The sequence below is a fragment of the Pongo pygmaeus genome, chromosome 11 (genome assembly GCF_028885625.2).
Source record: "Pongo pygmaeus isolate AG05252 chromosome 11, NHGRI_mPonPyg2-v2.0_pri, whole genome shotgun sequence".
NCBI classification, from domain to species: domain Eukaryota; kingdom Metazoa; phylum Chordata; class Mammalia; order Primates; family Hominidae; genus Pongo; species Pongo pygmaeus.
The window spans coordinates 141,782,581-141,799,669 of NC_072384.2; the positions used below are offsets into that span (position 1 = coordinate 141,782,581).

Genomic DNA, 17,089 nt, shown 5'->3' on the forward strand with positions numbered 1-17,089 from the left:
ATGCACATTAAAATGGGTTTCTTTTATGCGTATTATTGTACCTCAATAAATTTGTTACAAATCACATGACCTTTATGTTAGACATTTTAATACATCAATAGGAGGTAACATTTCATTCAGAAAATAGCAGCTTTTCCCTCAAACACCTTCAGGTTTACCTGTGGGTTCACATAGCCTAGGTTAAGCAGTCGGCAACATTTTGCTTCATTGTCTGGTTTTACAAAGCTTTCTTGTGACAACAGGTATAAAAGAGTCTACAGAGTTCACCAAGACATCTGCTTCAAAGAGAGCTGTGAAAGCACAAGCCTCAAGAAGACCCCAAACAGGTGCCTCTGGGGAGCAGGCCCATGCCGTGTCCTGCATGTAGCCCACAGGGTGATGGGGCAAGGGCGGCAGTGCTATGGGATGCTGCAGGCCTGTGGGCTGAGCCAGGCGGTCTACTCGCCCAGACAGGCAGCCCCTGGGCAGCCACGTTCTGCTACGAAACTGTATGTCCATATATGTGCATGTAAGCATACCCAGAGGGGCACAGCCGGGCATGCTGGGTGCTAGGGGGAGGTCATGTGGTGGGTGCTGGGGGGGGGTCACTCTGGTTATGCATATTCACACAGAACATGGTGCTATGATTGGGAAGCACAGGGTGTTACTGACAGCCCCGAGTATTTAATGGCCAGTATAGCGCATCGCTGTTTACTTTTTATTCACTCACACCCAGGTTCTTTCCACAAAGGGTTCAAGGTAGTTAAAAGAATTACTACTGTTTGGGGTTTGCTGAAAGAAGTATCTGAGAATATTATATGCTTTAGAAACCACAGAGTCAAAGCCTGTCATCGTCCTCATAGACCAATGAGTAGCCACACGTACTTGTTTGGCATTACCAAATGTCAGGGCAAGGCTGCAGCCTGCAGCTCACCAGCCGTGCTGCTCGGCCTGTGCACGTCACCGCCTCTTCCCTAGGGTAGCTTTTGCTTGCTTTCTCCCACATCCGTCCTCTCTCTCTCTTACAGCCAGTCAGGTTTCTAGCCTTGTCATTCCTAAACTACTGCCTCAAGCCAGGCGGGTGCACACAAACTAAAATGCTAATCTCCACAGCGGTGTCGGACTAATGGTGTCTCCCACCATGGAATGTATGTGAGCTAAAGACAGGATCTCAGCAGGCAGCCTGGACTGAGGTAGCTGTAGGATTCAAGGTACACAGTCTCTTTTTCATTAAATGACTTTTCTCTAATTATTTCAGGAAACAAAGTAAGAGTCAGACACTGGAGAAATCTTAAGGTACGTCCCTGCTGCTCCCGCCCCACTACCACAGAGCTGCTGGGAAGTAGGGGGCGATTGCCCAGCCCTGGGCTCTCAGAGTGCCACTGCCTACTTACTCTGCACTGCTAAAGGAAGCTCGGTCCTGTGCTGCTGTGTTACAGACTCCCGGGCAGGAAGGTTTCAGAATTCCCCAAGGGGAAACAGACATGAACCTGGTCTAGCCACTGACAAATACATCTTCAGGTGGAAATGAGGCTCTCTGTGGATAGAGGCAAATCCCACTCTCTCTCAAGGGAAATGTGGCCAAGAAACCCCTAGATCAGCTGCAGTGGGAGGAAGAGGCAGGAGGGTGGGCACTTGGAGAGGCTGGAAGACCACCTGGCACCTGGGAGGAGGGGCCACGGGCAGCGGGAGGGCCTGGGCTGCTGAGAAATTCCGGGGGTTCCAGGAGAGGGCTAAGAGAGTGCCTCCCAGATCTTGTGAATGGCATTCTATTGGAACTAAAAGTGGGGCAGGGGCCTTGATCGCTTAATATTTAGAAAGTCTCGAAGACCGTCACTAGAAATTCATCACTGACACTGGACTCACAGGCATTCATAAATCCTGACATGAAAGAAACTTTCTCTCTTTTTTGTTTAAGCTAGCATTTCCCAAACTCTTTAGGCAACCAAACCCCCATCCTGCCCCCGCCTCCCCACACAAACTGCTGAATCTTAAACAACACTGGCATTCTTCACAATTGTTTGCAAGAGACTGGGATATACCATAGAAAGCCATCTACAGCCTGTTATCAGTTTCATACTGACTATAATTTCTTATCAACGTGTCACTGTGCATGAAAGATGAATCTCTGGTTGGCCTAGGACAGCTTTGCTCCTCCTGCCCCTTAAAGGAGGCTTCACAGTTCATCTTCCTGTTGGTGCAGATGAGAGTAAGGCACCCTTGGGTAACAAGCCACTTCAAAACAGGTCTATGTTTTGTTACATGCCTAAAAAAATAAAGGAGAAATGTCATTCGGGAACCTTTAAAAACAGAAGCGAAAGAGCTTTTCAGGTATAGGCTCACACACACCAAAGGAAGAGTGTCCACACCACCTTGGGGGAAAGGCCTGGGCCGGAGCTCCGCACATGGCAGGAACTCGAGCTCTGAGTTGGCCATGACAGAGTGCATGCATCTGCCTCTTCGGATGTGGAAAGTCTCTCTGTAAGAGAGTAGCTGGCAGCATTCACTTCCTGTTGACTCAAGGGAATCACTTCCCGCTCCCACCTCACCCTCCACAGACACGCACACTAAGCACACTCCAGGCTTGTAAGCAATTTCCTACAGCCGAGCGTCACTTAACAATGGAGATGCATTCTGAGAAATGCTTTGTGAGGCGATTTCATCTGGGTGAACATCATAGCGTGTACTTAGAACAAACCTAGATGGCACCACGTACCGCGCACTTAGGCTGTATGGCAGAGCCTGTGCTCCTGGGCTACACACCACAGCGTGTTACTGAATACTGTAGGCAGTTGTAACACAGTGCCAAGTGTGTGTGTATCTAAACGTAGAAAACCTACAGTAAAAATATGGTATAAAAGATAAAAAATGGTACCACTGTGCAGAGCACTTACCATAATTGGAATGTGCAGGACTGGCAGTTGCACAATAAGAAATTAGTTCTGCAATAAGAAATTAACCTTAGCTTACTGTAACTTTTTTACTTTATACATTTTTAATTTTTACTTTTTAACTCTTTGTAATAACAGCTTAGAATACAAACACACTGTACAGATGTTCAAAATTGTTTTCTGTCCTTATTCTAAGTGCTTTTCTCTGTTTTTAAAATTTTTAATTGTTTTTTACTTTTTAACTTTTGTTAAAAACTAAGGCACACACACACACATTGGCTTAGGCCTACACAGGGGCAGGGTCATCCATGTCACCTTCTTCCACTTCCACATCGTGTCCCAGTAACACACATGGAGCTGCCACCTCCTGTGACAATGATGCCTTCTTCTGGATGCCTCCTGAAGGACCTGCCTGAGGCCATTTTACAGTTAACTTTTTTTTATAAGTAGAAGGAGTACACTCTAAAATAATGATGAAGAGTATAGTAAATACGTAAACCAGTAACATCACAAATTATCATCAAGTATTATGTCCTGTACCTAATTGTACGTGCTAGACTTCTATACTCAGGGCAGTGCAGTAGGTTTGTATACACCAGCATCACCACAAACACATAAAGAATTATTCTAGCACTTTGGGAGGCCGAGGCCGGCGGATCACTTGAGGCCAGGAGTTCGAGACCAGCCTGGCCAACATGATGAAACCCTGTCTCTACTAAAAATACAAAAATTAGTCAGACATGGTGGTGGGCACCTGTAATCTCAGCTACTCAAGAGGCTGAGTCAGGAAAATCACTTGAACTTGGAAGGCAGAGGTTGCAGTGGGCTGAGATTACGCCACTATACTACAGCCTGGGCAACTGAGCAAGACCCTCTGTCTCAAAAAAAGAAAAAAGAATTCTGTACGATGGCTATGACCTCAGCTCCACTGTAATCTCATGGGACCACTGTCATGCGCGCAGTCCTTCATCGTGCAGTGCCTAACTGTGCTAGGATTAAGAATCCACAAACATAATTTGGGTTTGAGATATTTATATGGTGGAAGTCACCTGAAATATTAATATATCTTTTTAAAAGCTTGCCTAGCACATCCACTCCCATAAAAACAAATCAGAAACCCCCAACTAATTATCAAATACTGGCTCATAGAACACCTATTCTTGAAATAATGGAGACAACACAAAAAAAAGCAGGAAACAGAACACATGCACCCAGACACCCATCCAAGAACAACAGAGAATTCATTTGAACCCAGAGCAACCTGACACAGCTGTGCCCTTGGAGAAAAGACCCAGAGTCACTACCGGAAGGAAGAGGGCAGGGAAGAGGAACAGCCTGTGATTTCACATTTAAAAGTTGCAATGCTGAGCCCACATGTTCCTAAAGATGGGGATGTAGTCGGTGGAGGCTGACCCTCCCCATGTGCAGTGCCATATGGCAGAATCCTGGTGCTCTAAGAACATGGGGTCCTCCCCTTGTGCAGTGTCATATGGCAGAATCCTGGTGCTCTAAGAACATGGGGTCCTCCCCTTGTGCAGTGCCATATGGCAGAATCCTGGTGCTCTAAGAACATGGGGTCCTCCCCTTGTGCAGTGTCATATGGCAGAATCCTGGTGCTCTAAGAACATGGGGTCCTCCCCATGTGCAGTGCCATATGGTAGAATCCTGGTGCTCTAAGAACGAGGGGTCCTCTGGGTGACAGAGGCCCTGAGGGCCACTAAGAGAAACAGGAAGCAGCCCATTTAAAGAGGAGTGGGAATGCCTGTCATTCTCCTCATGCTTCACTTTGTTTTTTCTTCAAAGGATTTAAGACGTTCTTGTAACACTCCACCAACCTCACGAGTTTCTAACACCCAGGAAGATGAGGTCTAAAAACTGGATGAAAAAGGACACCTTGAGAGAAAAGGTCCTAGCTGGAGTCAGTCCCCTCTGTGACCTCTCTCCTCAGGCCTCTAGAGGACAGATGGCCAGGCCTGTGCGCACACCAGCCCGCCCTGAGAGACCCCTCTGGGACCAACCACCTATGAGTCCTACGATGCATTTAAGCAGCCTGTGCCCTCACCCAGGCTGCAGTTCCTGAAGGTGTGGTCTGTGCCTCTGCAGATGAGATGACAGCTCGCCATTCCCCGGGATTAGTGAGGCTGTCAGTCAGCCACGCTTCTGCAGTATGCAGAAACCTGTTCTTAGACTCCAAAGCCAGAGAAAGAATTCTCCCTTCGAGGCCTAACAAATTGAGAAGGAACTGTGATGGACCACTTCTAAAACAGAGACGGGGCAGGGACTGAAGGGCAGAGACCAGGTGATGTCAGAAGGAAAGCCGGGTTGCAGACACAGCCGCCCCTGCTCTGGTCCTCCAGCGTGTTTATGACGCTCGTACGGGTCGACGAGCCATCCTATGGACTAGTACAATTTGGAAGAGTTAACACTAAGGTGGAATTCAGACTCTTTTAGACAACAGCGCGACTGTCAGCCTTTCTCTGTAAAGGGTCAGACAGTAAACATTTTCAGCTTTGCAGACCAGAGGTTCCTGTGGCTACAGTAGCGCAGACACAGCCACAGGCATGTCATTGAATGGCTGTGGCTATGTTCCAATAAAAACTTATTTACAGTAACAGGTGGTGGCCAAATTGGCCCATGGGCCTTATTTGGTGAACCCTGTTCTATGAGATCACCTAGGCTTCAGCCTTAAACAGTGGAAGCCATCCCCTGAATGACAAGTCACAAGGGTTATCAAAGAAAGACCCCTAAATTTTCATGGAAAAAGCTATCCAGACCCCTGCTTGGAAAGCTAAGGCACACTGCCACAAAGCAGCAAGGACGCCTTACAAGTCTCAGTGCAACAGAGATGGACACCTGGGCTGGGCTGGACAATGTTTAAGGTTCCTTTTAGTCCATGACTCAAGTAATACTGTTTTAGGCGATCAGGTAGTAAACACGATCTTAGACATCTCCGTCTTCGTAAGCAGAACAGTAACGGCACCTCACCACATCTGCTTCCCACCATGCTTCTGAGCAGCTGTCTTCCCCCTGCTAATGTTACAACCGAAGCAGCCACCCCACCTCCTCTCGTGTTGAGCCTCATGATGGCTGACCCAGCTGGAAAGCCAGCGCCCTGCTGCGTCGCCCTGACTCTGCTCAGAGCCAGCATTCCAGCCACAAAGAAGGCCTCCTTCCTTTCATCTTTTATAAAAATGTTTTTTTGAAGAGTTAGAGTATATTTTAGGCTTTTTATCTTTATTAAAATTTCATGTGCATGTGTCTGTGTATTCTGCAATTTGTCATTTTCAGAAAGAAGGAACAGGCAATTCGAGAAGTTTCACCTGTACTCCCGAACTGTTCCCCAGGCTCCAGACCCACTTGAGAGCAGAAGGTGGAGCTCAATGAAGGGTCTCGAGCTCAGCGAAGGGTCACTGGGTGAACTGAGAGAAAACCACATTCACAAACACGTACTGCGGACGTCCTGCAGCGCTGGGACCTGTCACTGTTTGTCCATGTAAGCTACAGCATTACTAGCAGATGCTAAGATCGAGTGATATCACTGGAAAAGTAGGTGAATCTTTCTACTAGGAAACTTTCTACTCCCTACTAGGACCTCAAGCCCCTCAGCCACACAGCAAATGCTAATATGCTCCAGTGTTAGCTTAGAAGCCTTGTGTCAACAAGCACTGGCTCCTGAGTCCCAAGTGCTGTCACAGGACTCGCCCATTGGGATGTTTTCCACATTAAATATCGAGTCAAAAGACTTCCTGGTGCTCAGGAATTACAGTTCGTTCTCGAAACACTCCAAGGAGGCCACCACAGCTTTTCCCATGGGGCTTCTTTTAAAAACTCGAATGGCTTCCTTGAAAATACTCAAAGTCCACCCAAAGAAATTAGTAATAATAGAATCAGAAAACTGTCAGGAGCATAAAGATTTATTTCTGTATCAAAATGAAAGAAGCAATCATGAGTTGCTGAATTACCCATTTGCTAATGAAACTGGGATGGACTGATCATCTAACCAAGTGCAGACTGAGGATTCTACTTAGTGCTCCGATTGGGCACAAGAACAACAGCCTAGGTTCTAGGGAGAGTGGCAGTGACTGGGATGCCACAATGGAAGAGAAAATGAAAACACTGGCACAGTGAAATGTCTCATTTCCAAACAGTTTTGCTTATGGCCAAGCAAGGCAATAAAGACAAACTCTCCCTTTTCCCCATTGCATGTAGGCTGCCAGGTACAAGTAAGGGAATCTTTGCTGTGCCCACTGTCCTCCAGTGGAGAACCCAACAGGCAAGGGCCCCACTCAGGTATCAGCTCACCTCCTGCACCTCCCCTTAGCAGGAACTCCTTCCGCTGGCACACGACTGCCACTGCTGTCTGACTCAACTGTGGCGATGTGGAGGGAGTCACCGAGCTGCTTTTCTTTTGCAAAACAGAAGTCTTTTTCTTTGCAGTCACGCTCTAAGAAGAGGCTGCTGGAGAAAACAAAAGCACCTAGACTTCGGTGCTGAATCCCCACAGTAGCATGCAGCTCACACCTACCAGGGGTATTCCAGTGCATAGGGGAAAGGAACCCGGCTGAAAAACCAGCTTCTTATTTTTCTTTTAAAGAAAATAATACGATCCTAAGTCCATTTACCATCTGAAGTTGTCATGAGTGAACAGTCACATTACTTTAGTGGCCCAGGCCTTAGATGAGTTTCTGAGGCTCAGCACTGACATTTTGGGCCGGATCATCCTCTCTTGTGGGACCATCCTGTGCACTGCGGGATGTTTTACAGCACCCCTGGCCTCTACCCACTAGAATCCTAGAATCTACCAGATCCTAGAATCTAGTCAATCCTAGAATGCTACCGAGGAGACTTGAATTTTGGTCCCATCATCAAAAATGCCTTCTGCATCAATCCTATGCCAGTTTCCCCTAAAGAGGGCTAACTGGAATGTTCTAAGATGTACCAATCCTCCAGGACCCTTAGAGCTCATGCCATCAGAGACAGGCCTCTACCTCAGGGATCACCCCTGGCTTACATCAAATTCCTCTTTTTTCCCAACATTTCAAATTGTTCTTCGGACTCACTGAGTTCCCTAACGTGACACACCCCCGACCCCCACACCCACCTTGGGGGGTCATGGAGAGCTCCCTGTGGCCCTGGCTTCGGCCCGCCTGCTCCATGACCCTGTGCTCTTCTCCTCTGGTTCTCGAAGCCGCCTGTAACCAGGGCAGGGAGATCACTGTATGGGACCATTCCCTGGCCTCCACCTGCCCCAGCACTCTCCAGGCCAGCACAGTCTGGCCCTACAGACCACAGGGCCGGAGACACCAGGCCTGGAAGTGACCACTGGCCAACAGCTGACATAAAAGCCAACTTCCCCAAACAGGAAGGGCCTGTTCTTCACAAAGATAAAACTGCCAGTGTTTTGCTGGCCTTAAGAAGCCATGCAAAATTAACCAATACATCACGAATCAACTTCCTTTTACTCTGCTGTACACTGAATACCATTATGAAGCAATATACTTTTGGATTAAAAATAAGTATTTTTGTGGAAAATCTGCTACATGTTTTCATAAAATAAAGTGCTATGATGTACTAAAACCTCACATTGCCTTCTCGTAGTTTTATTTTTATCACTAGAAGGAAATACATAGTGATTCCTGAACCGGAAGAACGAACCCCATCTTCCAACTGTCACGGAATTATCACCAACATATTCGAAAGAGAAAAAAAAACCAAATGTTGATACATTGAGTCCCCTTGATTTGAATAGCTCAACGTAAGTATTTTATTCAGGATGGGACAGAGCCCTCCCCACAGACACCTGACAACAGATCAAACATGCATTTCCTGTTTCCTGTTTGGTTTAGATCTGTCTGCCTCTCAGGTGACTTATAATTTTTTTCATCAAGAGACCAGTTTTAGAATAAAAAATAACTTGAGAAGATTCAAGTAAAGGACCCAAAAGCTTTAAGAGAATGAAAAGCTTCCTTGATATCTCTGGGCCCTTTCGCTCTAGTCCTTCCATCACAGCTGTTCCTCCTCGTCGTCGTCCTCATCCTCATCATTGTCCTCCGCCTCGTCGGCGTCCTCATCATCGTCATCCTCATCCAGACTTGCCCTTTTGTCATCAGATGTGCTGCTCTCAGACTCCTCCTCCTCCCGAGCCAGGAGCTTCTTAAAAACTTCAAACTCCTCAACAGAAGTACAGGCTGTCCTGGCCAAAAACTCAGCTTCTGAAACTCTGAGAATGTCCTTGAGCAATGGGTTAGGGATCTGTGTCTGCCCCTTCTTATCAGGGGTTTGGTACCGTCCCAGGCGCTCCAAGTAAATGTGTCTCTGCTTAATCTTGGTTAGTGAATACTGCAAGTACTCACTCTTTACAATGTCTGGATGCTTAATTCCCATCCTGAAGTATGCATACTAGAAGACACAAACACACTTAGGAGTCCCAGATACAGAGTCTTGAAACCTATCATTCTATAAACCATAAAAACTTAAGTTGTACAAAAGGATTCAAAAAGAATTGCCTAACTGACAACAGCGAATACCCAGTCTAGGATACTGACATTTGTGTGAGAGCCAGCAGTTTCAAAACACTTTCAAATTCATCCTGAGAAACATGGAGCAGGAAATAAAGGGACAGGAGGGAAAAGTGGCAGGAGGGAGAAGAGGCAGAAGGAAGAGGTGGTAATTTTCTTTAAATGGGAAAGGAAAAGGATGAATATGGAAAGAATAAGTAAAACATTCAGAAAACATCTAGAAATTTGACCTAAGTTGTCATAATTATTACTAAAAAATTGGACAACTGTTAAAATTACATTTTCAAAATCAACATGCAAAATAGATTCTGAGGACAGGAAGGTTTCAGCTATTTTAAAATTAGCTATTTCAGAGTCCCCACTTAGACTCTAACAATAGGACTGGATCATTCATTATTAATGGCAGAAAAGTTGAAGAATAGGTTTGATCTGTAGTAAAGAAATTAAAGAACCAGAACCAAATTCTCTTTGGCTGATGTATGCAGAGAATCTAGTCTTTCACTTCCTCCACTCAAATATGAGGTGTCTGAGGCTTCTTATCCATATAACTGACCTTTACTACATTTGAAAAACCTGAGAAACTTGCTATTACTACACTAATCACGGTATCAGTCATTCTCACCTGAAACTACGCTAATCAGGCTATCAGTCATTCTCACCTGAAACTTGTATTCCAGTTGACCCAGGTCCTCTCGAAGAACAGAGGGGCAACTGTGCAAAATCTTGGTGACTTGCTGTACCGTGAAAAGGCACTTCTCCTTGAGAAGCCTGACAGTGTCATTAATGTCCTGCTGACGCATGGTGAAAATTTCGGGGCAACAGTAAAGCACCCTCTTTAATTTCCCTGCAGAACATTCAAAAAAGGCAAGCACATAATTTCAGGATACTCCAGAAACTCAAGGAGCTAGCTGCACCCAATTTAAGTCCACATTTAAAAACAAACAAGGATCCTCTCCTTCCAAAGAGCAAGTGGCAATTTCAGATCTATCTTCCCAGAAACACCATGGAAATGATACATCTCCCCACTGACTTCCTGACACTCCTCAGACTCACCATCCTTCCCTCCCTATATTCCTGCTTTATTCTGGCCTCCCACCTGAAAGGTGCCAACTTTGTATTTTGGGTCTCCTCTTGCCCTCCTCACTTGGAAAATAATTTCCCAGGCATTTACTGGAAAGATCAGAGAGTAATATGGGAGAGTAGTTTCCTCCATATTGTGGGTTTGGGTTGATGTTTCCTTCTATAATAAAATAGTCATTGAAGCATTCACAACTAACATTCTCAAGCTGAACTCAATGAAAAGGAGTTCCATCATCATCGTCATCATAACAGTAATAACAATAATAGTAATCATGAGGACACACAACACCAATGCTGACGTCCTGGTTACCAGGGTCACCATATCTTCTCCAAGCCAGGGCACCTTGAGTGAAAGAGGCCCTATTAAAACCGCACTAACTGGTGTAAACTAGGACTATTCCACGCCTTCCTAGGGATAGCTGAGCAAAATTCAGTAATTGGAAACTTAAAGTCAACTATTTAAACTGTTAATTAAAATTTTCCTAACATTTGAGTTAGTGATTATCTTAATATGTGAGGAGTTTCAGGAGTTTAGGTTTATCTTCATCTCTTAAGGCTGTGCTGAGTTTGCTAATTAATAACCACCACACATAATATATTTAGACTTTTAGATTACACTGTAAGAATCTGTTAAGAGAAATATACAAGGCTACCTTTTTCTTATCTTCTAGAGAAGGAGGCCTGGAGAGATGCTGTGAAATGGTGGATCCTAAACCTTCCACCCCTGCCTGAAAAAAAATATTACCAGGAAGAGTCAATAATGCAAAGAAATAATAGTGGAACTCCTCTGGTCAAAGTGGGTAAGGGTCCTTGGAGACCCCCAACTCCTCCAGAAGGCCCTTAAAGAGATTCAAGGAACTTTGAGCATCCTTGAGATGTGAATATTGTTGGGGGCAGGAGTGGGGGATAAACAGAAGGGAAGGCCACTCCACGAGTTTCCCAGGAACCTGGCAAGATCTTTCCTGTTCCACAATAAATCTAAACACTCCGCTAGAATCTAAGTCTTTACAAGAGATGTTGGTTTGACATCACATCACAGAGACAGAGCAGTAAGACCATTTCATGTTGATTTAAACATCAAATGTTATATGTACACATTTATCAACATCACATATCAGCATCAACCCACTGAGCACATACCATATGCCTACCACTGCACTAAGTGCTAAGGATCCCACAGTGAACAAGGCAGACAAGTCTCTGCCTTGGCACTCAATTTTTTCTTCTAGTCTTAACTCCTCCTCCTTCCCTCTCGAAATGTATTCTGCACAGAAGGCCACTCCTATTCCTCACCTCCGAGCCGAATTATACAATCCTCTCCAGGAACACAGACATACTCAGAAACCTCCCCTAATCCACCTCACCTTAGGCTGTTCTTTCCCCAACTCTGGCTCCTCTCACACTATATAAAATCTTTTTTTTTTTTTTTGAGACAGAGAGCCTTGCTGTCACCCAGCCTGGAGTGCAGTGGCGCCATCTCAGCTTACCGCAACCTCCACCTCCTGGGTTCAAGCGATTCTCATGCCTCAACCCCCCAAGTAGCTGGAATTACAGGCGCGTGCCACCACGCCTGGCTAATTTTTCTATTTTTAGTTGAGTCAGTGTTTCACCATATTGGCCAGGCTGATCTTGAACCCCTGACCTCAAGTGATCTGCCTGCCTCGGCCTCCCAAACAACTGGGATTACAGGCATAAGCCACTGCACCCAGCCAAAATCTGCAACTTCTTGTACCTTCTTCAAGCCCAAGCTTTCGCAGGTAACTGGAGCGCTTCCTCATTTGCATAATTGGCAGTTTCAATAACTGGGGACTTTTCTTCAAGACCACACACACAGGCTCTGGATTCAGACCCAAGAGAATAAATTCTGAAATGATGTCCAGGAACTGTTGAGGACTGGCACCTCGCCGTACACTGAGCAATTCATTAATATGGGCATTGCTGAAACCCATGTCCAGGAGGGAAGTGATGACCCTCTCTAGCTCCAAGGACCTTTGTTCCACAGGAGTCCCCTGCTTCTCAAGGAGGCACTGAACAAGATTCCTCCTGCACTCTGGTTCCTGCACATAGTTATTGGATCTAACACAAGATAACTCCTCGGTGACCCCTCCATTGGAGGCTGTAGTCAGTTTGCGCAACAAAGAAGCTGTCGTCCTTCTCTTTTCTCCAAGATGAGGAGTCTGCCTAGCCATACAGGCCCAGGTGAGAGGGACCAGGCGGTGCACATCAAGGACCTGTAAGACACAGGACCAAAAGACAATTAATTCCTCACTATTCCAGTGTAATGGACACCATAAGACTTTTGAGCCAGAGTACTTACTGCCTTGGTTCCACACAAACATACAGTTTTTATAAGCAATCTGCAAAATCCTATCTGAACTTAAGCCTACAGAGAAGGAAGCTCACATAGAACAGGGTATTTCAAGGTCACAGAGATGGGAGTCAAGCAGGTACAATACTGTTAGCTTTTGCAGCTTTAAGGATGGGAGCAGGGACACGAAGGAAGAGGGAAAAACTATTTCTAGGCCACCTGGTCATGTGTGCCAGAAAAGTCTGGACCTCAGACTACTTTCCAGATTCATTCCACGAGAAGAATCTTGTGGGATACAGAGTTGGCCCTTGAACAACAAGGGTTAGAACTGCTTGGATCCACTTATATGTGGATTTTCTTCCACCTCTGCCACCCTTGAGACACCAAGACCAAACTCTCCTCCACATCCTCTTCAGCCTAAAGACCTTATGAGGATCTACTTCCTCTTAATGAATAGTAAATACATTTTCTCTTAGGATTTTCTTTTTGTTTTTTGAGACGGGGTCTCACTCTGTTGCCCAGGCTGGAGTGCAGTGGTGCAATCATGGCTCACTGCAGCCTTGACTTCCCCAGGCTGAGGTAATCCTCCCACCTCAGCCTTCTGAGTAGCTGGGACTACAGGTGCACACTACACCCTGCTAATTTTTGTATTTTTTGTAGAGACGGGGTTTTGCCCTTATGATTTTCTTAATAACGTTTTCTTTTCTCTAGCTTACTTTAAGAATACAGAATGCAATATATATATACAAGATATGTGTTAACTGTTTATGTTGTCGGTAAGGCTTCCAGTCATGAGTAGGCTATTAGTAGTTGAGTTTTGGAGGAGTCGAACGTTATACACTGATTTTCAACTGGTGTGGGGGCAGTCTGGTGCCCCTAACCCCTGTGTTGTTCAAGGGTCACAGTAATTAGTCAACTTGCATACACAATTCCAGCTGACCTCAAAAGTCTTCAGTGGTTCAGGCTGGTGCTTAACAAACTATGCACAAATCATCCAGGCACTCTAAGCCAGCAGTCTTCAACGTTTTTGGCACCAGGGACTGGCTTCACGGAAGACAATTTTTCCACAGACTGGTGAGGGGTTTCAGGATGATTCAAGCATATTACATTTGTTGTGCACTTTATTTCTATTCTTTTCACGTTGTAATATAAGATGAAATAATTATACAACTCACCATAATGTAGAATCACTGGGAGCCCTGAGCTTGTTTTCCTATAACCAGGAGGTCCCATCTGGGGGTGATGGGAAACAGTGACAGATCATTGGGCATCAGATTCTCAAAAGGAGCGTGCAACCTAGATCCTTCAAAGGCGCAGTTCACAATAGGGTTCGCGCTCCAGTGAGAATCTAACGCGGCTGGTCTGACAGGAGGCGGAGCTCAGGCGGTAATGCCAGCGAAGGGAGCGGCTGTAAATACAGACGAAGTTTGGCTGGCTCACTTGTCGCTCACCTCCTGCTGTGCAGCCTGGTTCCTAATAGGCAAGGGACGGTACCGGGGGTTGGGGAACCCCTGCTCTAAACCCTTCACATCGGTCCCAACCCCTTCTCCAGCGTCATCGATTGTCGCCCTGGGACCAGCCTGCCAAGCCCAAGCCCTGGCTGCTCTCCAGCCTCCCCTGTCCAGATGCTCCCTCCGCCAGGAACACCGGGCAGTCGCTGGAGTCAGCGGGCGCGGCCCGGGAAACTGGGCTCAAGCCTAAAGACCTTTATGCTGATTCCGCTTCCTCTTAATGAAAAGTACATGTTATCTTCCTTGTGAAGTTGAAACTCTTACTCGAGTCACCTCAGGCCGGGCGCGGTGGCTCACGCCTGTAATCCCAGCACTTTGGGAGTTCGAGGCGGGTGGATCACCTGACGCCAGAAGTTAGAGACCAGCCTGGGCAACACGGTGAAACCCCGTCTCTACTAAAAATACAAAAACGAGCCAGGCATGGTGGCGGGCGCCTGTAATCCCAGCTACTCGGGAGGCTGAAGCAGAATTGCTTGAACCCGGGAGGCGGAGGTTGCAGTGAGCCGAGATCGCGCCATTGCACTCCAGCCTGGCGACAGAGCGAGACTTTGTCTCAAAAAAAAAAAAAAAAAAATGTCAACTCTATATCCCACCATAATTGAGCAGAGCCACGGGTCCAGGATGCCAAAACCAGGTCACCGTGCACGGACCTCCGGGAGGGCTCCACGACCTGGCCGTGAAACACTCGGCGGTCGCGGTTCCTCTGCGTCGCTGCCCGCCCGCCTGCGACCCGGAGAACCCCGCGCGCCCAGCTCGAGCTTACCTGACGGCTGAACGCAGCCATAGCGCAGAGAAGATGGCAGCAGTTATGGCGCCGGAAGCAGCCGTCCTCCCCCGTCCTTCACTTCCGGCCCCCGGTCCGTCACCGCCGCCGTTCCCAGCGCCAGCGCGGTGCTGGTGGATCGTGATTCCGGCCTGGAGCTGTGCTGAGTGCTCACCGCCCCGCGGGGCTCGGGTGTCCCGGGGCCGCCCCTCAGCAAAGCCGGGAGGCCGGAGTCGCGCCCGTCACCGCGCCGCCGCCTCTGCCGCGGCCTCAGCCCTCGGGGGCCTCGGTGTCCGGTTGTTCCCGTTGCACTGCCCGTGTCCCGCTTCGCAGAGCTCTGGGCCGGGTGAACGAATGGGTCGTCCTGGCCCATACTCGTGTTTCAGATGACCTGAGAATTCCTCTCAAGAGTACAGGTAGAGGGGAACCGGTTCCTTGCTTCGAAGGAACTTCACCCGAGAGCGCAGAAATCCTTCCCGAGGCAGGAAAAATGGATTCCGTTCCATATAGAGATATTTAAGATTTTATTGTGTAAAAATCTGTATTCAGCGTGAACACCGGGGCCACCTACGCACAAAAAGAAGTCTTTACCGCTTTTATTTCTTTTTACTCTCAGCCAGTGGAGGATGAGAATTTGCCGTTTTTAAAAGACCCAAGTAAAATGACAGGAATTACGGCACATTTCCCTTCATAAGCAAGAGCCTTCCCAACTTAGAGGTCTGGTTCCCTCTTACGATGAAATATAGTAAAGTTTAGCCCAATGTGTATTCATTCTTAAATTTCCTCTCTCGACCTGTTTAAGAGCGTAGGTATCTTTCAAAAGGTGATGCTTGTGAAGAATAAAAAGGTGTGCTTTCTCAGCTGCCTAAATCCTGCCACCAAAGCCTTAATTTATAAGCATTTCTTGTTTTATCTACTTCATTCTGGACTGACATAAAGGATTTGATTCTTGCATGGGTACACATTTACATATCTGCTTTGCGCCAGGCACATGAAGTGGGGTGCCAAACTGTTTATGTAAAACTGTCTTTTGACAAAAGGATTATATCAAAGAAAAGGAAGGTTCTAATCTGTGTAGAACTAAAGAATTGGTTGCTTTGGCAGAGTGCAGTGGCCCATGCCTGTAATCCCAGCACTTTGAGAGGCTGAGGTGGGGGGATTGCCTGGGCTCAGGAGTTCAAGACCAACCTGAGCAACATAGGAAAACTGTCTCTACAAAAAATAAAAAATTAGCCGGAAGTAGTGGCGTGCACCTGTAGTCCCAGCTACTCAGGAGCCTGAAGTGGGAGGATCACTTGAGTCCAGGAGGTTGAGGCTGCAGTGAGCCGTGATTGCACCACTGCACTCCAGCCTGCGTAACAGAGCAAGACCTTGTCTCAAAAAACAAAAGGAAAAAAAAAATTGGTTGCCTTTGTTGTTTTTTATAATGTAATTTTCTTCTCAAAACACTCAACTGTCAACATCTCACAATAAATTATGTTAATGCTTACACCAAAAGCCTAAGAAAATCCCATGAGCCACCCCAACTCCCTGGAAAGAATCAAGGAACCTGAACAGGTTGTCTAGCTCTAGAAATAAAATGACAGCTGGGACATGGGGATTACTATGAAAAATTGACATGAGGCCGGGTGTGGTGGCTCACGCCTGTAATCCCAGCACTTTGGGAGGCTGAGGTGGGCAGATCACCTGAGGTCAGGGGTTTGAGACCAGCCTGGAAAACATGGTGAAACCCCGTCTCTACTAAAAATACAAAAATTAGCCAGGCATGGTGGTGGGCGTCTGTAGTCCCAGCTACTCAGGAGGCTGAGGCAGGAGAATCACTTGAACCTGGGAGGCGGAGGTTGCAGTGAGCCAAGATCGCGCCATTGTACTGCAGCCTGGGCAACAAAAGCAAAAGTACATCTCAAAAAAATCACCTTCAGCCTTGTATGAAAACTTTGCTCTCTCAAACCATACTTTAAAAATATGCAGTGGGTTGGGCACAGTGGCTCATGCTTGTAATCCCAGCGCTTTGAGAGGCTGAGATGGGTGGATCACCT

General features: G+C 46.8%; 2 protein-coding genes across 10 annotated transcripts in view; one reads left to right on the forward strand and one right to left on the reverse strand.

Moving 5' to 3' along the window:
- The window catches only part of SNED1 (sushi, nidogen and EGF like domains 1), a 102,934-nt gene extending 94,482 nt beyond the window's left edge, over nucleotides 1–8,452 (forward strand). For 6 of the 8 annotated variants that reach the window (XM_054477239.2, XM_063648417.1, XM_063648420.1 and 3 more), the window contains 3 exons: nucleotides 243–326; nucleotides 1,238–1,275; nucleotides 4,674–8,452. In XM_054477239.2, the coding sequence (XP_054333214.1) occupies nucleotides 243–326; nucleotides 1,238–1,274 (121 nt within the window). In that variant the 3' untranslated portion in view covers nucleotide 1,275; nucleotides 4,674–8,452. The remainder of the gene's footprint in view (nucleotides 1–242; nucleotides 327–1,237; nucleotides 1,276–4,673) is intronic. The other 2 variants (XM_063648416.1, XM_063648418.1) reach the window with 1 other exon arrangement.
- MTERF4 (mitochondrial transcription termination factor 4) lies at nucleotides 8,450–16,536 on the reverse strand. Of its 2 annotated transcripts, none has more exons than XM_054477242.2 (4): nucleotides 15,051–16,536; nucleotides 12,201–12,699; nucleotides 10,048–10,232; nucleotides 8,450–9,269 (listed from the first exon to the last, which is right to left on the reverse strand). In XM_054477242.2, exons 1-4 carry the CDS (start codon nucleotides 15,069–15,071, stop codon nucleotides 8,874–8,876), a joined length of 1,101 nt encoding a protein of 366 aa, XP_054333217.1. In that variant the 5' UTR covers nucleotides 15,072–16,536; the 3' UTR covers nucleotides 8,450–8,873. The 2 variants fall into 2 exon arrangements, with proteins under 2 accessions (XP_054333217.1, XP_054333218.1); XM_054477243.2 differs by lacking the exon at nucleotides 15,051–16,536 and adding an exon at nucleotides 11,122–11,196 and having other exon boundaries at nucleotides 12,201–12,328.
- Nucleotides 16,537–17,089: the final 553 nt, after the last annotated feature.